Source organism: Diabrotica undecimpunctata, chromosome 2 (assembly GCF_040954645.1).
Source record: "Diabrotica undecimpunctata isolate CICGRU chromosome 2, icDiaUnde3, whole genome shotgun sequence".
Taxonomy (NCBI): Eukaryota; Metazoa; Arthropoda; class Insecta; order Coleoptera; family Chrysomelidae; genus Diabrotica; species Diabrotica undecimpunctata.
In genome coordinates, this window is record NC_092804.1 from 7,033,297 (window position 1) to 7,052,320 (window position 19,024).

The 19,024-nt window shown below is 35.7% G+C and overlaps 1 protein-coding gene across 1 annotated transcript in view; it reads right to left on the reverse strand.

The window, feature by feature from the left end:
* pippin (solute carrier family member pippin) overlaps window positions 1–19,024 on the reverse strand; it is a 59,250-nt gene that overhangs the window by 24,110 nt on the left and 16,116 nt on the right. The window contains exons 2-3 of the mRNA XM_072522180.1: window positions 15,786–15,873; window positions 13,671–13,806 (exon numbers count right to left, since the gene is read on the reverse strand). Of these exons, the coding sequence (XP_072378281.1) occupies window positions 13,671–13,806; window positions 15,786–15,873 (224 nt within the window). The remainder of the gene's footprint in view (window positions 1–13,670; window positions 13,807–15,785; window positions 15,874–19,024) is intronic.

Below are 19,024 nucleotides of genomic sequence, written 5' to 3' on the forward strand. Positions count from 1 at the left end.
GGGTTTGAGATTTGATGAGGACAGGGCTACTGTTTTGAAATGTTCCATTACTAGTTCCGAAACTATTACGGGAGAGAGGGCGGATCCCATTGGGGCACCTGTAATTTGACGATAGAAATGATTTTGGAATGAAAAATATGTATTAGACATGCAGTGTTTTAGTGTAAGTTTTTCCTATTCCGTGTAACGAAAACCCACTCATACAAACAAATAAATTTTGAAAAAAATCTATTTATTAATATATATCCATTACTCTAAATCTACTGAAGAAATAAAGTATGACCTGGCAACCTTTCTGGTGTCGGTTTAGGCTTCAGTCAATTTTATACGATTACGCGTGCTCTCTCTTTCCTTGTCTAAGGTAAATTTATATAACAGCTATTATACCACAGCTGATATCAACCTTTGTAACCATAACGAAAATAAATAAACAAATAAAGCATTTTAGAGTATTGTAATAGACAGTTTATGTAAAGTTGGCAAACATTGTTTATTTCCGTAATATCACGTGATTTTGGTTTTGCACGAGGACACATCAAGAAAACCTTGTTTTTCACCTACATGTAATTTAATATATCTTTTTTTTGTATTATCAGTATATTTTTATTGATTTTCTGTTCTGTTTCACCTTCAACAAAAATACACGTTTTGACTATATAAACAGACGAACCCTTTTTCTTTTTTTCTTTTAAATTGTTAGAATTTCCTATAAACTATACCTTTTTTAAACAAGACGAAAAGCTCTCTCGCATACACAAATCATTTTTATAGTCTTTATTTTTAAGAATTTCTAATATTAAAGAAGGATTGCAAATATTGGTTAGCTTTCTAACAGACGTATAATTGCAAAAAATTCCACAAAAGGGCGTTACATTCGGACAGATTACATGAAAAACGACATGAGGAAAGAATATGGTTAACTTTTTTAAATATTCAAGACATGAAAACTGGATTTCAACATTGGAGGATTTCTCACAAATAAAATGTAATGATTGGGGATTTTGTTTCTTTCCAACTTCAATTAGAAGTCAATCTTTGCAATTTTTTAAAACAGTGAATAAAAAAATGCAGTTTATGTTCGAATTAGAGAATTTGATTCGATTGGATTGGATTTCCACAGTAAGAAAAAACACATGAAGGTAAACAGTTATTATAAGAAATGATATGAAGCATATTTAACTAAATAAAATTATTATTGTTAATATAAAAGCCAATTGAAGCTTGTTGAATTTGATATTAATCCTTGTAATAGTATTAATCCTAGCTTTAGATTTAATTGTAGGTGAGAGTGTTGTACCTTTGGGCGCTTGTACCTCTGGACACTGTTGTTAAAATTGTTGTTTTCTCCGTGTTGGAAAGAATTTTTGAAAGAATTTTTGTTTTAATTTATTTCGCTTCATAAATACAAAGACTTTGGAATTTAGTCAGGTTTGTGAAAGTTCCTGAAATCTTCTATAATGTTTATTTTAGTAAGTTACATAGGTGAAAAAGAAGAGAAAATTAAGTATGATTTTTAATTTGAAATATCTCATTTAGAAGAAACTTTTTGGCTATTTTAATGGACTTTCGGCACTCAGCAATAATATAATCTTTCATTCTGCGTTTAAATTTTTCAAAAATATTTATTAATTTTTTCAGGATTCGAAGAAAATAAATGCATTTAAAAAGCATTGGCCCGAAATTTTGCGCCTACGCTCTTAAATTTGATACATAAAATGTAAAGTAATCATGTTTGTCATCTTATAATTCATGTAATAAATAAGATTCCGTTCTTTTGTGTTGTTTCTTCTTAATCGAAGGTAATTTGTTCTCTGATCACAGGTACAACATAATGTGGACAACGGTATAACATAGTGTCGTACCTTTGCATGACTTGTCAAAAAAATCAAGTCAAAAGTTTTTTTAAAAGGTAACTGAAACGAATCCGTAGACCTATACTTTGTCATTTATAGATAAAGGTGTATCTAATTCTGTATGCTTTAATGGTCGCTATTAAGCAATTTTGAAACATTTTGAGTCAAACGAGATAAAATTTGATCAAAGGTACAACACTCTCCCCTACTAAATAGTAAAAATACATATTAAATATTTCTGGTACCACTTGTTTTAGAATAAGGCCCTCACGTTAGCAGCTATATAAATGTTTCATATTTTTCTACTAAAGATTGCATTTATTTAAATTGCCCCTAATCACAAAAATGAACTTATCAGTTTTATTTCTAATACCTTAAGTATTACGCAGAAACATGATAAAAGTATTAAATATTGTTCCATAGACTCCCCTTTTAATAATCGTTACCCGTCTAATTTAAAAGCCCTTACGTGATCACTCTAGAAGCGAAGTAAACACTTTCCATCCCCTTATACGCCCTTTTTACTTATTCTTTCGTCTGATTACCATAAAATGTCAATCCGTGGTAGAAGAGACTTCAGTGGGCCTCGCGCCGCTTCTTTATGTTGACGAGATGTAATTTGTTTCGTTTTGTGAGTTTATTTTTCGAATAAACGGAAAAGCTTTAACTATTTTTCTCGTTTTTCGCACATGCCTTCAAATTTGGGTCATGATGACAAAAGGAGAGCTTTCGAAGACGGTTCACAACGAATTCTTGCTTGTACTCAATATTAGAGTGTAATAGAATTTTACTGAGAAGAATTAAAAATGGTAACACAGTAAATGGGCAACAGACTGGATTTTATGTTGAGATTTTACTAAAAAATTCTTCATCCTGTAATTTCTTCATCTGAGTCAGGCTTAGGTAGGTAGGTATGCTTTAGGTAGGCATAGATTACATAGACTACAAATAACGTCTTAAAAGTTTTAAATACCATGAACATACAAGATGGAGAGATAGGTGAGAAATATCATGGACTGAAACATATGTAAGAAAATCATAAAACTAGCAAAGATCCAAGAAGGGTTGTGAACTTACAGAAAGGGAAAGAAAAAGAGAATTTACTAAAGAATTAAACATAAGATGATAAATATAAAAACATACCTCTCTTCCTCATTCGTTAGGCCCTTGTCAGGGCGTGGTAACACTTTAAATATTATTAGCTTGCTATCTCCATTGACTGCGATCCTGTGCCAGATGGACAGCTTTATGTAGGGATTTTACCACCAGAGTTTTCATTTGGTCTGCCCATCGTCTTAGAGATCTTCCTCTTGGTCTTCGGCCTTTTATCTTTCATTCTAATACCAATAGTTTCATGGTCCCCGTTCTTCTAACTATGTGGCCGAAGTAAATTAGGTATGCTCAGTTTACGTTTATTATAGCCTGTCTTTTATATCAAGCTCTTCCAGACAGGTTGGTTCTATGTTCTGTCCAGGACATGCGTAGAATTCTTCTATGGACCCACACTTCAAAGGTTTCGATCTTACTCCTATCGATTTTTTCAGTTCACACCTTAGCTGCCTATGTAGCAATGAAAGACGAAAAATATGAGGTAAGGGGAACAGATGAGAGGAAAGAGGAGTCACCAACGATTCTTGAAGTTAATGATGCAGTTAAAAAACTAGCCAGAAACAAATCACCCGGAATAGATAATCATCCAGCTAAACTATATAAAGAAGGTGGACATGGTACCATAAAGGCATTACAGCAGGTTATAAAAGAAATATGGACACAGAAATTTCTCCTCAATAATTGGAAAATTGTAATACTTTGCACCATCACAAAAGAAGATATCTTTGAATGCTCTAACCACAGAGGAATTTCGCTTCTAAATGCAGCATATAAAAATGTTCCACAGTATTATGTCATCGTATGGCACCATATATGTGCGGAGCGGATACTAGGAAAGTATCAGGCTGGTTTCAGAGGTGGTAAATCGAATTCATCAGAATGCAACCTTGAAACAAATTTTTTAAAAAACACTGGAATATGGCATTGATACTCATCACATATTTATGGACTACAAAGTAGCCTACGACTAAGTGAAGAGAAGAGAAATGTTCAAAGCAATGAAAGAGCTAAGAATACCAAATCAGTTGGTAAATTTAACAAAACTAGCTCTTGAAAACGTTGATTGTAGAGTACGAATTTATTGGGAACTGTCTGAACCATTTAAAACAAATAACGAGCTGCGCCAGGGAGATCCTCTCTCCTGTATACTGTTCAATCTGGCTCTGAAAACAGATGTACTTATGTCACAAATCCTAACCACTGGTTTAATATATAATAAATCAGTGCAAATCCTGGCCTACGCTGATGATATCAATATTGTTGGGAGAACGGAAAATGCTGTACGAGAGGTGTATGTAGCATTAAAAAAATCAGCTACAAAAATGGGTTTAATAATAAACACCAACAAAACGAAGTATATAATAATAAGCACGCAACCATAAATCCTACGACCACTTGTTATAGAAAACAACGTCATCGAAGTAGTGACATATATAGAAATAACACAGAGAAATATAGTATAAAAATATAGTAAATGTAGTAGACAAATGGACATTCACAGACATAAAAGACGATAGAAACATTTAGCTTTATCAAATTAGTAAAAACCTACTAAACAAGCGTAAATCCCTCGATAGGAAGAAGCCGGTACTCGCACTCGAAGTAAAATTGCCATTAGCCACTTATGTTAGGACCTCATAAAATGACTATGAATATAGATGCTACCTTGAATAGCCTTTGTGATAAAGTTGCGGACGTCAAACCTTGAGGTTAAAAATTCTTAGGACACGAGAATTCGACTGATCCCATGTTTCGCGGGCTCCCACTATTAAAGGTGCCACGCAAATATTCCTCCCAGGATATCGGGTTTGCATGGTCTGAAGGAATCGAGGCTCTGTATACAGCGCCGTTTTATTGGCGGCGGTTGTACTTAGGGGTTCTGGACCCTTTCAGCTGATGGCAACGTTCACGACAATTACCCGCTCACCCTGTTGCGCGACTAGATCAGGTATCTTAAAGGTTCTGTCTTGGCATCTTATTCTCGGTTATATCTCGCATATTTGCCCTATCTTTTCAGCTGCTTTTCGAAGATACGTAACAAGCTGAAGATGTCTCTTAATTTGGTGCCAGTGGGTGGCGGGGCATTTTTGAAGAACGTGACTAAGGCTCTCGTTACATTCGCATCCCTTTCGGCACCTACACTCATGTGGTGGGTTTGAAGCAATGCCTCTAGTTGGAAGTAGATTTCCTCGCAGCAGTATTGCCTTGATGTAATCTCTCCCCGAACAGTAGAGTGGTGGATTGCTTATACTGGCAGAGCTCTTGGAGTATGAAGAACCCTGACGAAGTCCGTTTTCACTATAGCCGTCCTCAAGCTTCTGGCTCAACTCACGTGCGATCGACGCTGAACTGCTTGACGTTGTTTGTGCCCATTTTAGTATTTTCTTCCAGAGACGTGACATATATGGTAGACTGAGAGTTAACGAAGTAGTTTCAGTAGCTGAGCTAATCAATTTTCTCCTTCTCATGATAGCCGGGACGTGCATGGCCATGGCCATGACGGCCACCCTCTTTTGTTGGTACGTGAATGTAGGCATCGGCACACGTTCGTTTGAGGGACAGAATCTTCCGAACGGTTATACGTACGGACCTGTCAACGCCCTTCAGCGTTTTCATCGTGACGTTTGGGCTCTTTAGATTGTCAATATACTTCGGCAGCAGGTAAGTCTTCAGGACAAGCAGTTTTTGCGCTGGTTTTAACCCCGTTCATTGAATACGATCGAGCTCTGTCTGCAGCTCGTTAAAGGCTACCTTGGTCTGTTCTAGTGCATTATACCTTCGATCTAGGTATCTAACCAGCTCACTCGGTTGCAACTGCCAAATCCTGTCGTTGCCGACCGACAGAGAAGAGAGAACGCGTCACACAGTAAGAGTGCTTATTACCACGGTTACCACTAACCGTAATAGCTGCAGTCTTACACAAAACATACACAAACCTTTTTTTTTTTTCATTTTTGCATTTTAACATTTCTTCATTATTTTATTAAAAATTCACATCTTTATGCTACAGGTCAATAAATATCAAATGCAATTAATTACTACAAGCTATAAATGTCAACAAGACTAACAAGAACAGCACCCTTAGCGCTATGTTCTAGGCGAGTAACCCTTTCATTCAATTTTTTTAGTTTATCTAGTGTGAGCTGTAGGGTCGAAACTGATTCTTTCTCATCTTGGTTTTCCATTTGTAGATTTGCATTTGTATTGCTGTTAATTATTTTCTGCATCTCTTTTGGGACAATACACTCTGTAGTTGGCAGGATGCTTATCACTACAATGGTTTGGTTCCATTTTGGTTATGCGTTTTTTTGGATTGTCACAATCTTTAGTTAAATTCATTTTTTTATGCATGTCCATATGCTTTGCATCTCTTACATTGTGGCACTAATTTGGACCTCATAACTGCCTGAATCTCTACTAGTAGTCCCAAGATGTGCGTAATTCCATAAATCTTATTGACATTACTATGAACATGTCTAATGTTTGCCATTTAAGTTTATTCACGGCATTTATCACTTTGTAGCCCATGTTTTGTAGATCAGCAAAATATCTTTTACAACAATTTTTGTAGCGAATCAAATTTTCTCTAATTGAAATTAAAGGAATTTGTATAGTAAAGACTGTATAAAGAAACACAAGTGCAAATAAAGTTAGGTAATGAAATAACAAAAACAATCACCGCAACAAAAGGCCTCAAACAGGGATGTGGTCTCTCACCTACACTTTTTAACATATATATAGATCAGGCTTTGAAAAGATGGTATAGAAAATGCGGAACAATGGGCATACCAGTACAAGAGAATATATTACATTCACTACTTTTCGCAGATGATCAAGTCATTTTTGCACAAGACAGGGAGGATATGGAATATATGATAAGGAAATTAAAGGAAGAATATGAACTTTGGGGACTCAAGATAAATATGTGCAAGACCGGATACTTATGTATTGGACCCGAGGTTGCAGATTTGAACTTAAGTTTAGAAGAAGAGACTATTAAGAGTTGTAAGGCTTTTAAGTATTTAGGGTCAATGACTAGCCGAGATGGTACTTGTATGAAAGATATAGAAATGAAAATAGCACGGGGAAAACAAGCCACAAGAGCACTTCATGGAGTGAATTGGAACAACACTCTAACCAAAGAAAACAAAAAGAGGATCTTTCAAAGCATAGTGATGAATATTACCCTATATGGAGTGGAAGTATGGCCAATGACAACAACAATACGAAATAAAATACGAACAGTCGAACTGGACTTTATAAGAAGATGTCTACAAACCACAAGAGCGGATAGAATAAGAACGGAGGAAATATGAAACAGAATGGAAGTAAAATGCTCAATTACAAAAAAGTTGGAAAACAGAGCCCTGCAGTGGTACGGGCATGTACAAAGAATGCCAGAGCATAGGTGACCGAAAAGAATATTAAACTGGGACCCGCAGGGAAGAAGACGGAGAGGAAGACCTGCTACAAGATGGAAATCATACGTCGGAAATGCTATGATAGATAGAAACCTCAGAGAAGGTGACTGGGAGAATAGAGTGCTGTGAGGTTTTAAACATATTTACTTCATGGCAACGCAAGAATTGGGGTTGCTAGCCTTGAGACGTAGTCTCTATATGGGCCCTAGGTAAAAAAACAACTCCAGACTAAAGCATTTTGTAGCTAATCTTCTTCTTGCAAGTTTATTACCTCTTTCATTGCTGTGTATGTAGTGTGCCTTCGTTAAGTTCTGCTCTTTTTGGCATTCACACACTAGCCTACACTACTCCCTGCTCCAGACTAGCTACTACTATCTTACCCCATAGCTGTTTGGCTATCTATGTATATATCGATCCTATTATGTTTAAAAGGCACCATCTTAATTTCCCTTGCAACAATATAATTAATTCGAATAATCAAAAAACGTGTGAAAAAACAATTCCGCTTTGGTATTGATTTTAATAGTGTGATAAATAACTATCGAGTCTGTAAGAATAAAAGTGACAAATACAGGAAGGAAGACCGTGAAACCGAGACAATAAAAATTTATGCGAATTTGATTGCCTTAAATTTGATATAAGCGATCTTGACCTATTTCATAACGTCATCACGTTAAATCATAGAAATTTGTTTGGCGGCTGCTGCGAAGAGTGAACGACCTTTAAATAACTTGAATTGTAATAAATGATGCTAACATTGGCCCTGTGCATTTTAATACTTCGTCGTCGATGGGGCGTCATCGGTTAATGGCATAGGAAGGTTAACGATTTTGTAAATGACAGTTAAAAATAGAAATTTATAACAGTACATAAAAACTGTTTTTTTTATTGAGAGAAACATTAATCGTAAAGAAAACGATTATTAAAAATAGAAAACATAATACCTACGTTGTGAAATAAAAAGAGATGAAACTAGTAGAGGTAGGAAGTTATCGATAGAAACCTATAATTTACATTACATTACATTAGGACTATCGATAGTTTTTCGCCTTTAGACGTTAGCTTATAAATAAGAGCTAATTGACTTCAGTCATAGTTACAGGTAAAAAGGCGAGAAGAGGAGCATGGTTCGATGACGAGTGCAGACAAGCAATAGAGGAAAGAAATGAAGCCCACAAAATGTATATAACAAGAAGAACACGGGAAAGACGAACATCATTTGAAGTCGCAAGACGGAAAGCGGACAAAATATGTAGAAATAAAAAAAGAGCCTATGAAAATGGACAAATAGAAAAAATGGAAGAAAATTTCAAAAACAACGGAATTAGAGGGCCTTACGAATACCTAAAAGAGATAAAAAGTGGGTATAAACCTCAAACAAGTCTATGTAAAGATAAAAATGGGCTCATAATCAGTGACCAACAGAAACTCACAAAAACCTGGAAGCATTATTTTCAGACCCTACTTGGTACACAAGTAGACATGGAATATGAAATGGGTACGAACTATACAGAAGAGAATGAAGTAGAGAAGCTCCAACCATAGAGGAAAGTTCTCGAAGGTATTAAGGCCCAGAAAAACAATAAAACCCCGGGAGTTGACGAAATACCAGCAGAATTATATAAGGTAGAGAAAATATTGTACGAGAAAAGAAAATACCCGAAGATTGGAAGAAAAGTATAATAAGAACAATCTATAAAAGAGGAGACAAAGTTTAGTGCAAAAACTACCGTGGAATATTTCTACTATGTATAGCATATACAGTCCTCACGTATACATATTAGAAACCAGTTATAAACCACCAGCAGAAAATATTATTGGAGAGTATCAGACGGACTTCCGACGGGGAAGATCGACACTGGACCAAATATTTAGAGTCAAACAGATCTTGACTAAATCATGGGAACATGACATTGATTTTCACAACGTGTTTGTAGACTTCAAACAGGCATACGACTCAGTCAAAGGGAACAAACTCTTCAATATATTGGCTGAATTGGCAATATCACATAAGTTAATTCTTCTTCTTAAGGTGCCATGCATTTCTGCGTAGGCGTCCACCGTACATTATTAAATGGATTAAATAATTCTGTTTTTAGCAGCATTGCGAAGCATTTCATAGCTGTGGATTCCTGTCCATTGTCGAATATTGCGCAGCCATGACATTTTTTTACGTCCGAGACCTCTCCTACCCTCTATTTTCCCTTCGAGTATCAGTTGCTGAAAAGTGTATCGTTTTCCTCGTATAATGTGCCCCAAGTATGCAGTCTTCTTACTTTTTACATAATTAAAAAGTTCCCTATCCTGTAAGCCCGCTCTTCTGAGTACTTCCTCATTTCTGACCCTGTCCGTCCATGATATTCTGAGCATTCGACGCAGGCACCACATTTCGAACACTTCAAGTTTGTTAATGGAACTGGCCTTTAACGTCCATGCTTCCATTCCGTACAGGAGAACAGGCCACACGTAACACTTAAGCATCTTGTATCGGAGGTTGAAGTCCAATTTGCGATCAGTCAGAAACTTACGAAGCCTCAAAAAAGCATTTCTGGCTTGTTCAACTCTGCTCTTTATTTCATTCTCGGGGTCCCAACCCTCATTCAGCAAACATCCCAAGTATTTGAATTGCCTGACTTGTTCGATTTCTTCTCCAGAGACATATATCTTTGCGTTGGGGTACTCATTTCTACTTATAATCATTGATTTTGTCTTCTTGATATTTATTTTCAAACCCCGAGCTTCACTTGCAAGAGTTAGATCATTCAAAAGGCATTGAAGATCTTCGATGTTATCTGCCACTATGGCTGTATCATCGGCATACCTGATGTTATTAATAAATATGCCGTTAACTTTAATACCCTTATTAGAGTCTTCCACTGCTTCTGCGAAGGCTTTTTCTACGTATAAATTGAACAGCATTGGAGACAGTATACAACCTTGCCTTACTCCTTTTTTAATGGAGAAATCTTCTGTTTCGTTGGAATTTTGAAGACGTACTGTTGCTGTCTGATTCCAATACAGATTGGCAATGATTCTTATATCCTTTGCATCCAATCCCAACTCTTGTAGGTATTTTATCATCAATTCATGTTTTACATTATCGAATGCTTTCTCGTAATCGATGAAACAGATAAAAACATCCTTTCCTTGATCTAAACAATTCTGTATCAATGTTTGCATACTAAAGATCGCTTCTCTCGTGCCAAGTCCATTTTTGAAACCAAACTGACTCCATCCACTGACCTCTTCACATTTCTTAAACAATCTAGTGTGAAGTATTCTCAGGAAAAGTTTCAAAAAGTGACTCATTAGGCTTATTAGTCGGTGGTCCTTGCAGAAGTTCGCACATGGTGTTTTTGGTAGGGCGATAAATGTAGATCGAAGCCAATCTTTTGGAATCTGGCCCGTATCGTAGATGTCGTTAAAGAGCTTGACAATAATGTCTAGGTTTTCTTCATTAAGTAACTTGATTGTTTCTGCATACATATCATCTGGTCCTGGGGTTTTGTTACTTTTTAATAGTTTGATAGCGTGTACAATTTCAGCTTTCAAAATACTTGGGCCATACAAATGGTCTCCCAGTTGTGGTGGTTTTTGTGTTCTGTCATCATTGAACAAATTGGCTGTGTACATTTTCCAAGTATTAAGTATATCGCTAGGGTCCGTTATTAATTCATTTTGGTCATTATGTATACCAGTGACTTGTTTTTTCTTGAAGACACCAGCAATTTCCTTAATTTTCTTGTGAAGATTGAAGCTGTCGCCGAGTTTATATAGGCTTTCAGCCTCGGCGCAAAGTGTAGTCATCCAGATCTCCTTCGCCGCTATAATTTCTTTACGAATTTGACTGTGTATATTTCGGTACCCTACTTCGTCCTGCCTGATCTTACACTGCCTGCGTTGTTCCATCATCTCTAATATTTCTTCTGTCATCCACTCATTCTTGGTAGTTGTTTTACTCTCGAGTAGAAAAGTGTTGTTCAACTCATCAAATGATTCTTTTATGGTGGTCCTTGACTTTTCAACATCATTCTCAGTTGCCATATTAGAGAACCTATTGTTTATTTCCTCTGTGTACGCTTCATTTGTTTCATTGTTTTTGAGTTTTCTAATGTTTACTGATGCCTTCTGGTGTTTTCTTTTAGCTGTAGCGAGCCTCAGTTTGATATTTGCTACTAAGGGATTGTGGTCGGATCCTATGTCTGCTCCAGGTAATGCAGATACCCTAGTAATAGCATTCCTGTACCTTCTATTAATTGTCACATAATCTATTTGGTTCCTTATAATGCCCTGATGTCCGTCTAAAGGCGACTTCCATGTGTAAAGCCTCCTGGGTGGTAACTTATACCAAGTATTCGTTATGACTAGATCTTTGTCTTGACAGTACTGTATCAATCTGTTTCCTCTGTCGTTTCTCTGACCAAGACCATATTTTCCAACTACGTGATCTACAGCTCCTTCCCCAACTTTTGCGTTGAAGTCTCCTAATAAGTTAATTAGACTCATTAAAGCCACAATGGATGAAACTCAGGCATGTGTACGAAAACAAAACCAAATGACAGACTTTTTCAAAATTTTGCAGGAACTAAAGCAGGGAGATGAGCTGGCCTGAACTTTGTTTAACTTGGCACTGGAGTATGCGGTTAGGCAAATGCAAACTGGACGAAGAAACCTACTGACCAACCGAACGGTTCAACTGGCCGCTTATGCCGATGATATTGATATTATGAGTAGAACATCAACAGGAGCACAGGAAACATATGCAGAGTTAAAAACGCAAACAAAAAGGCTAGGTCTAGAAATTAACACAGAAAGAACAAAAATAATGATACAGAAGAAATATAGTCCCACAAAACATTATACATGAAGATGACATTGAAACGGTTGGAAAGTTTACATAACTAGGAGTAGAAATATATGTCGATGGATCAGAAGATGGAGAAATACGGAAGAGAATAACGCAGGTAAACAGAGCTTATTTTGCCCTCTCCCCCATATATTTCTGTCCAAAAATGTCCACCGAAAGATACATCCAAAAGAAAACTAGAAAACACATTCGAAAGGAAAGTACTGAGGAGAATACTAGGACCTGTGAGAGAAAACGGAATCTTCAGAAGTCGATACAACAACGAGCTTTATCAACTTTATAAGAAAGCACCGCTATCAGACTTCATTAGAATACAAATATTGCAATGGGCCGAAACTGTGATAAGAATGGGAGAGGATAGGCTACCAAAAAGAGCACTGAATGCTAAAATACAGGAATAGAGACCGGTTGGAAAGCCAAGAAAGCGCTGGAAAGACACAGTAAAAAGCGACGCACAAGCTCTTTTAGGAGTCCGTGTATGGAGAAGATCGGCCACAGACAAGCAAAAAATAAAGGAGGCCAAGGCTCAATTTGGGCTTCAATGTCGTAGAAGAGTCCAAAATGTGGATGTAAGTAGGTGGACAGTTGGTCGAAGAGTTCTTGAAACGAATTTATTATCCAGAAGACAAGCTCTATGTCCCAGCTACCCGTAAAACACCGCAGAGCTCGACTTGTTATTGCAAGGGAAAAGAAATATTGGAAATAAGCAGATTTGAGTGATGTGTCCAGGTTTTGCTTAAGGTCACCAGACGGTCGTTAAAGAATCTGAAGAAGACAAGAAGAACGATTTGCCCAACGCAACAATATTGCCGATAGAATAACTTATCGCGGATGCTTATTTGTGGTTTTGGCTGGTATAATTTCCGATGCCTGTACTAACTTAGTTCTTGTGGATGGGGTTATATGATAAAAGCAAGATATATAACAACCAGTTTAGATGAGCATGTGGTACCTTTTCCGACATTCATCAGACCTAACTTTTCTTTATGGACGATAACGCGCGTCCCCATTATGCTAGAATCGCCAATGAATATTTGCCAACAAAGAACAACAAAAAACAACAATGAAATAACAAAGCCACTTTGAATTGTTTTCAATTTTTGAGAAATGGTATATGTTTTATAAATAAATAATTCATTCGCATAAATTGTGTTTCTTATTTACATTTAATGTTCCTTATGAAATCGTGGATCCTCCTGTGGATCGAATTTTTGGCACCTGAGTATATATATATATATATATATATATATATATATATATATATATATATATATATATATATATATATATATATATATATATATATATATATATATATCTATTCCGATAGTAAATATTTTTCTCAATGTACGTTTTCGTTTTAAAGTAATGCTAATACTGTCAAATCACCTTGTAGATAAAAGCATATTTTTGACATACCTATCCAGGATCCCATCTCGTCGTCAATTTGCATCGAATCGTTCATAAATTTGAGCTGCGGCAGCAGAACGGCAGAATATCCTACCGGCATCCCACAGCTTGCGGCGCTTAACATCACTGCACTTGTCACAAAAACCTGCAAAGGAGGAAAATGTCCGAATTAATGGAATCTCAAATCGTGTCCGCATTCCGATTGCCCGCTTATTTGTGATTTATGATGATAGATTGGACTTTTATCGGTTTGGAGTTTGATTATTAACGGTTTCTGATTAAACTGGGGGTTTATAAACAGAGATTAATTTTTTGAAAGGTTGGAATGGAATGAGAAATGATTGTTATTGGTTTTGGTTATCACAAACATCGATTAATCCTAAATAACGAAATACTGTTATATTTCAAAAAGCTTTTAAACGGTCGGTCGGTTTATTTGGTATTATAACTTTTTGAAACTCATTTCAAACATTGCTGGTTTTCATCATTTTTATGGAAAATTGTAGGACTTATACGAGTAAAGTCGCATTAATGTACAGTAAAACGCTAAAAGAATTCCAAGTGCCAGAAAAATAGTAAGATTGGTAAAAATGACAATTAGACCAACCATTTTTGCTGCGAAAAGCAACGGTACAGTTTCAGAAGAATTCGAAGTGAAAAAAGGTGTTCGCCAAGGAGACCCATTGTCTACCTTGCTATTCAATATAGTTCTCGAAAAAATTGTAAGGGTTAGTGGGATAAATAAGTCCGATATTATTTTATACAAAGAGCACCAATGCTAAGGATACGTCGATGATGTGGTTCTCATTGCAAGAAATGGAAAAGAAATGGCAACTATAGCAAAAGGACTGATTCGGAAACGATCTAAAATGGGACTGAAAGTTAATATTAATAAATTCAATGACATGGAAATCTGGAGAAAAAAAGCAATAAACACCAGAGGCTCCTTTAAATTGGAAATAAAGGATTTATCAGTTGTAGAATTCTAGAAGGTGGATGAATATATGTACTTAGGTACTATTATTGATCACACGTTTAAGGAAGAAATTGAAATCAACCTGAGACTGACCAAGAGCAATAGGTGTGCTGGAGCCATGAGCAAAATAATTAAGGCCAAAAATACATGTTGTAATACAAAAATAAGAGTATACAAAACTATAATTAGACTCACAATACTGTATGCTACCAAGACATGGAATATGACCAAAACCATACAGAACAGATTGGAAGCATGGGAAAGATACTTCGCAGAATGTTTGGTGGAAAAGTAGTAGAGAGAGAATAGAGAAGACGAACTAATGCAAAAGTATACCAATTGTATGCTAACTCTACAGTAACAAAACAGGTGAAAAAACATAGGCTTGAATGGCTCGGATATCTAGAAAGAATGCAAGGTAATAGACTAGCTAAGAATATTATTATTATATTATCCAGATTTAGCCATACGGCTCACACTCCCTCTAAGGGGAAAATTCACTCATCCCAGATACCTACGGTATTAAAAGGATTGAGCTCTGGTGGGACTCTTTCCATGTTATCGAGCTCTAGGTGACGAGTATCTCCCAAAAATTTTCATACACATCTGGACGTCGCGAGGAGTACAGCTTTCTGCATGGCCTTATAAAGATGTTCATTTAGACCCAGCTGTTTGATGTTCGCTAGGAGGTTTTTGGGAATAACACCAGTAGTAGATATAATAATAGGTACTCTCTGGGTACTTCCCATTCTCCATTGTCTCCTGATTTGTATTTCTAGATCTCTATACTTGGCGATCTTTTCGTTGTATTTACCACGCAAATTATTGGTGTTAGGTATCGCCACATCAATAAGTGTTGTTTGCCTAGTAAGTTTATTAGCTAGTATGAGATTATATTATTATTATCATATTATTTGAAGAGTACCTAAGGGCAAAAAAAGAGAGGAAGACTAAGAAAGAAATGGAGAGATGTAGTGATGGAAGATGTCAGAGAGATTGGAAGCTGATAGCTAAGAACAAAATAAAATGGAAATGATCCATCCAGCAATGGACCTAAAAAGCCTGTTAACGCTATACATACATAATAAGTGATATGTACTTCAATATTGACAAACAATAATAAACCAAGTAAAATGAGAGTTTAGTACCTGAGCCAAAACTTCTTTCCTGCGTTGCATTGCTTTTTCCTTTTTACTGATTGCTTCAAAATCTTTGTGCAGTAGATTGTCATCCTCACTAAAAAAACATACATAGTAGTATAAAACAATAAAAGTATATTGCAATAAATATTATATTATAAATAATATGTTTATATATGTATCCTTTAAAATTTCCAGAAAGGCTTCTGCGGATATTTAATTATGAATTAATTTAGCTCAACACTTTTTAGAGGTCCAGCGTTTAAGGTTAAAATCAACGTTTCGGCAGGAAACCCTTGCCTTTGTCAATATTCAAAACGTAAAACGTGACACTGACATTAATGAAGTGACTTTTTACTTACATTTTTAGGTCACCTTCGTTAATGTCAGTGTCCCGTTTTACGTTTTGAATCTTGACAAAGGCAAGGGTTGTAACGATGCTCTGATCGTTTAACAGTTCGAACCGTGGGAGTGTCAATATTTGCGCATCCACTTCTACAACGTGACGGCCAAGTGGGATTCAGAACGGCTATTTAAGGCGTGTGAATAGCGGAATTAGATAGTCTTGTAGCTAGCGCTCTAGGCTCCCTGACTCGCCGGTGTAGTGAACCTGCGAGCCATTCCGGATAGAGAGATTTCCGTATTGAGGATCATACTCTGTCCCTAACCAAGCGGAACCCATCGGTATTGTGTATTGAGCATTACCGTGGGTCTGCACAGAATCAACCGGGACAGAGAGATTTCCGTATTGAGGATCATACTCTGTCCTTAGCCAAGCGGAACCCGTCGGTATTGTGTATTGAACATTGCCATGGGTCTGCACAGCCAAATATTTTGTTTGCTAGCGTATTCGGAGCTTTCGCTGAATTGATGCGAAAGCGAGTATAAATCTGCGCGCGATCGATTTCCCCCCATTTCGTTTCTTATTAGTACTAGTTAATTTCTTTTCTTTTATAGACGTTCGCCGAGGACTTCGTTCATCGCGGGATCCAGACAAGGACGTAGAATTCGTTTTAGTTTTATTCATTGTATAAGTATACAACGTAGAATTCCTTTTTATTTTTATTTATTGTAGATATACTAAATTAATAGATTTATTTTTATTTCAAACCTGTGTTTTACTGAGTCTGTCGCCCCGAAAGAGCTACCCATCACAGGGTTTCCTGCCGAAACGTTGATTTCTATGGAAAATAAAATCTAGTTCCACATGTAATATAATTTATTGAACCTAAACCCAAAAAAACTAATTTTATATTAAATATAGAACGGTTCAAGAAACTCAAAACTATAATATATATATATATATATATATATATATATATATATATATATATATATATATATATATATATATATATATATATATATATATATAAGTAAAAAGTAATGGCATGTCTCGCAAAACAGCTTTACGCTGAACATTTTCAAGTAGGATCTTATCGCGAATGAGATCTGGATTCCACACTGGTCCGGCAAACTCAAGAATAGGTCTAACGTATATTGAGTAAAGTTTACTAACAGAAGTTAGAGATATACGTGTAAAACATTTACGGATCAAAAACAGTTTCGAGTTTGCACGTTTACACACCGACACTATGTGATCAGACCAATTTAAGTCACTATTAATTATCACTCCGAGATCATTGTGGGAGGTTACCGAGTTTAAGGGATGTCCATTAATAAAGTACGGCAGTGATGGGTTATTTTTGCCGATATGTAAAACAACGCATTTTTCAATGTTAAGCGGAAGTCACCATTCTGAGGTCCATTTGAATATTGCGTCAAGATCTTGTTGAAGAACATGTTGGTTAATAGTTGGATTCACATATAATTTCGTGTCATCAGCGTAAATGGAAACCTTACTGGATACGATGAGCGGAAGATCACTAGTGTAGACACAAAATAGTAGCGGTCAAGTTTGTAACATTATAGTTTTTAAATATCAAAGATGTAATCCAAAGTTAATCTTACTACATTTAAAGGGTTTTTACCCACATATTTTGTGGCTTGATTCACATACACTTGATAAACGCACTGATGATGGAATAGTTATTCCAAAACGTTCGATGATGTAACCCGATAGGCTCTTTTTAATAATATGCCTTTTATAAAGGAAATTTTTTTAAGAAACATTTTTTCATATTTTTATATTTTCTGATTTCTCCAGTCTACAGTCATCCTGTATCGTTGTTAATTTATATTATCATAAATCTACTTTTTGCGACTAAAACTAGTTTAAGTAAATTACATTTGAACCGTCCTGAAAGTTTCAAAACCCCAACTCTATTTATAAAATGAGAAAGAACTCATTAACCCTGTCGGTTTAGAGTTTAAATTTGAATTTTATGAGTTTGTTTTAACTAGAGACCTTTTAGAGATAGTTTTCCCGCTCGTTCTATTTCTTCTAGTCCATAAAATAAGTTTGTAGCGTCGGTTTAACTGGATTTTCACGTCTGATTACTATGCAGACTTCATTTGTTTGTATTTTACCCGCGTTAATAATAGTAAATTATGTTTTAGAGCTGTTTTTAAGTCAACTATTTAAGTAAATGAATATTACATAATTATTGGGGTAGTTAAACTTCTTCGGGGAATTAATGCTTCCAGAAGGTTGTATCTTTCAGAAAATTAGGCTAGCATTATGATTAGGACTAGAAATTACTCCAAATCATTCCGAATTATATTGAGAGGTAAAGTACATAGCAAAAGATTAGTAGGAAGATGCTAGAACTCATGGCTGAAGAATCCGAGAGGGTGGTTTGACCTCTCATCCCCAAAAATATTTCGTGTAGCTGTTTCCAAAGCTATAATTCCCATTCGGATTGTAATCTTTCAAAATGAGATAGAACAATAATAAAAAGAAGGATTAGGATATTACAATATCATTATTAAATTAATATTGCATAAAAGGGATGATCCCACATACCTCTCAAACTATCAATTAGTTTTTGCTCCAAGGGATACATATTATCCATAAAATCATCTACAAGATGACCAACTCTAGATTTCTATCAATATAAATAAGAGGCATGTTTCAGATCGGTTTATAATACAGATATTCATTTACTAGATATAAAACACTTAGAAAATTAAAACTTTTCGCTTAAACTATATTTTTTCAGAAACTATTACTCGGATCAAAAAAAAAAAGACATATTGTTTGAAAGATAATTTAAAATGCTTTATTATGAGTATACATTTATGAATTTTTATTTGACTTTTTGTGTTGTAAACATAAACAAGTGGAA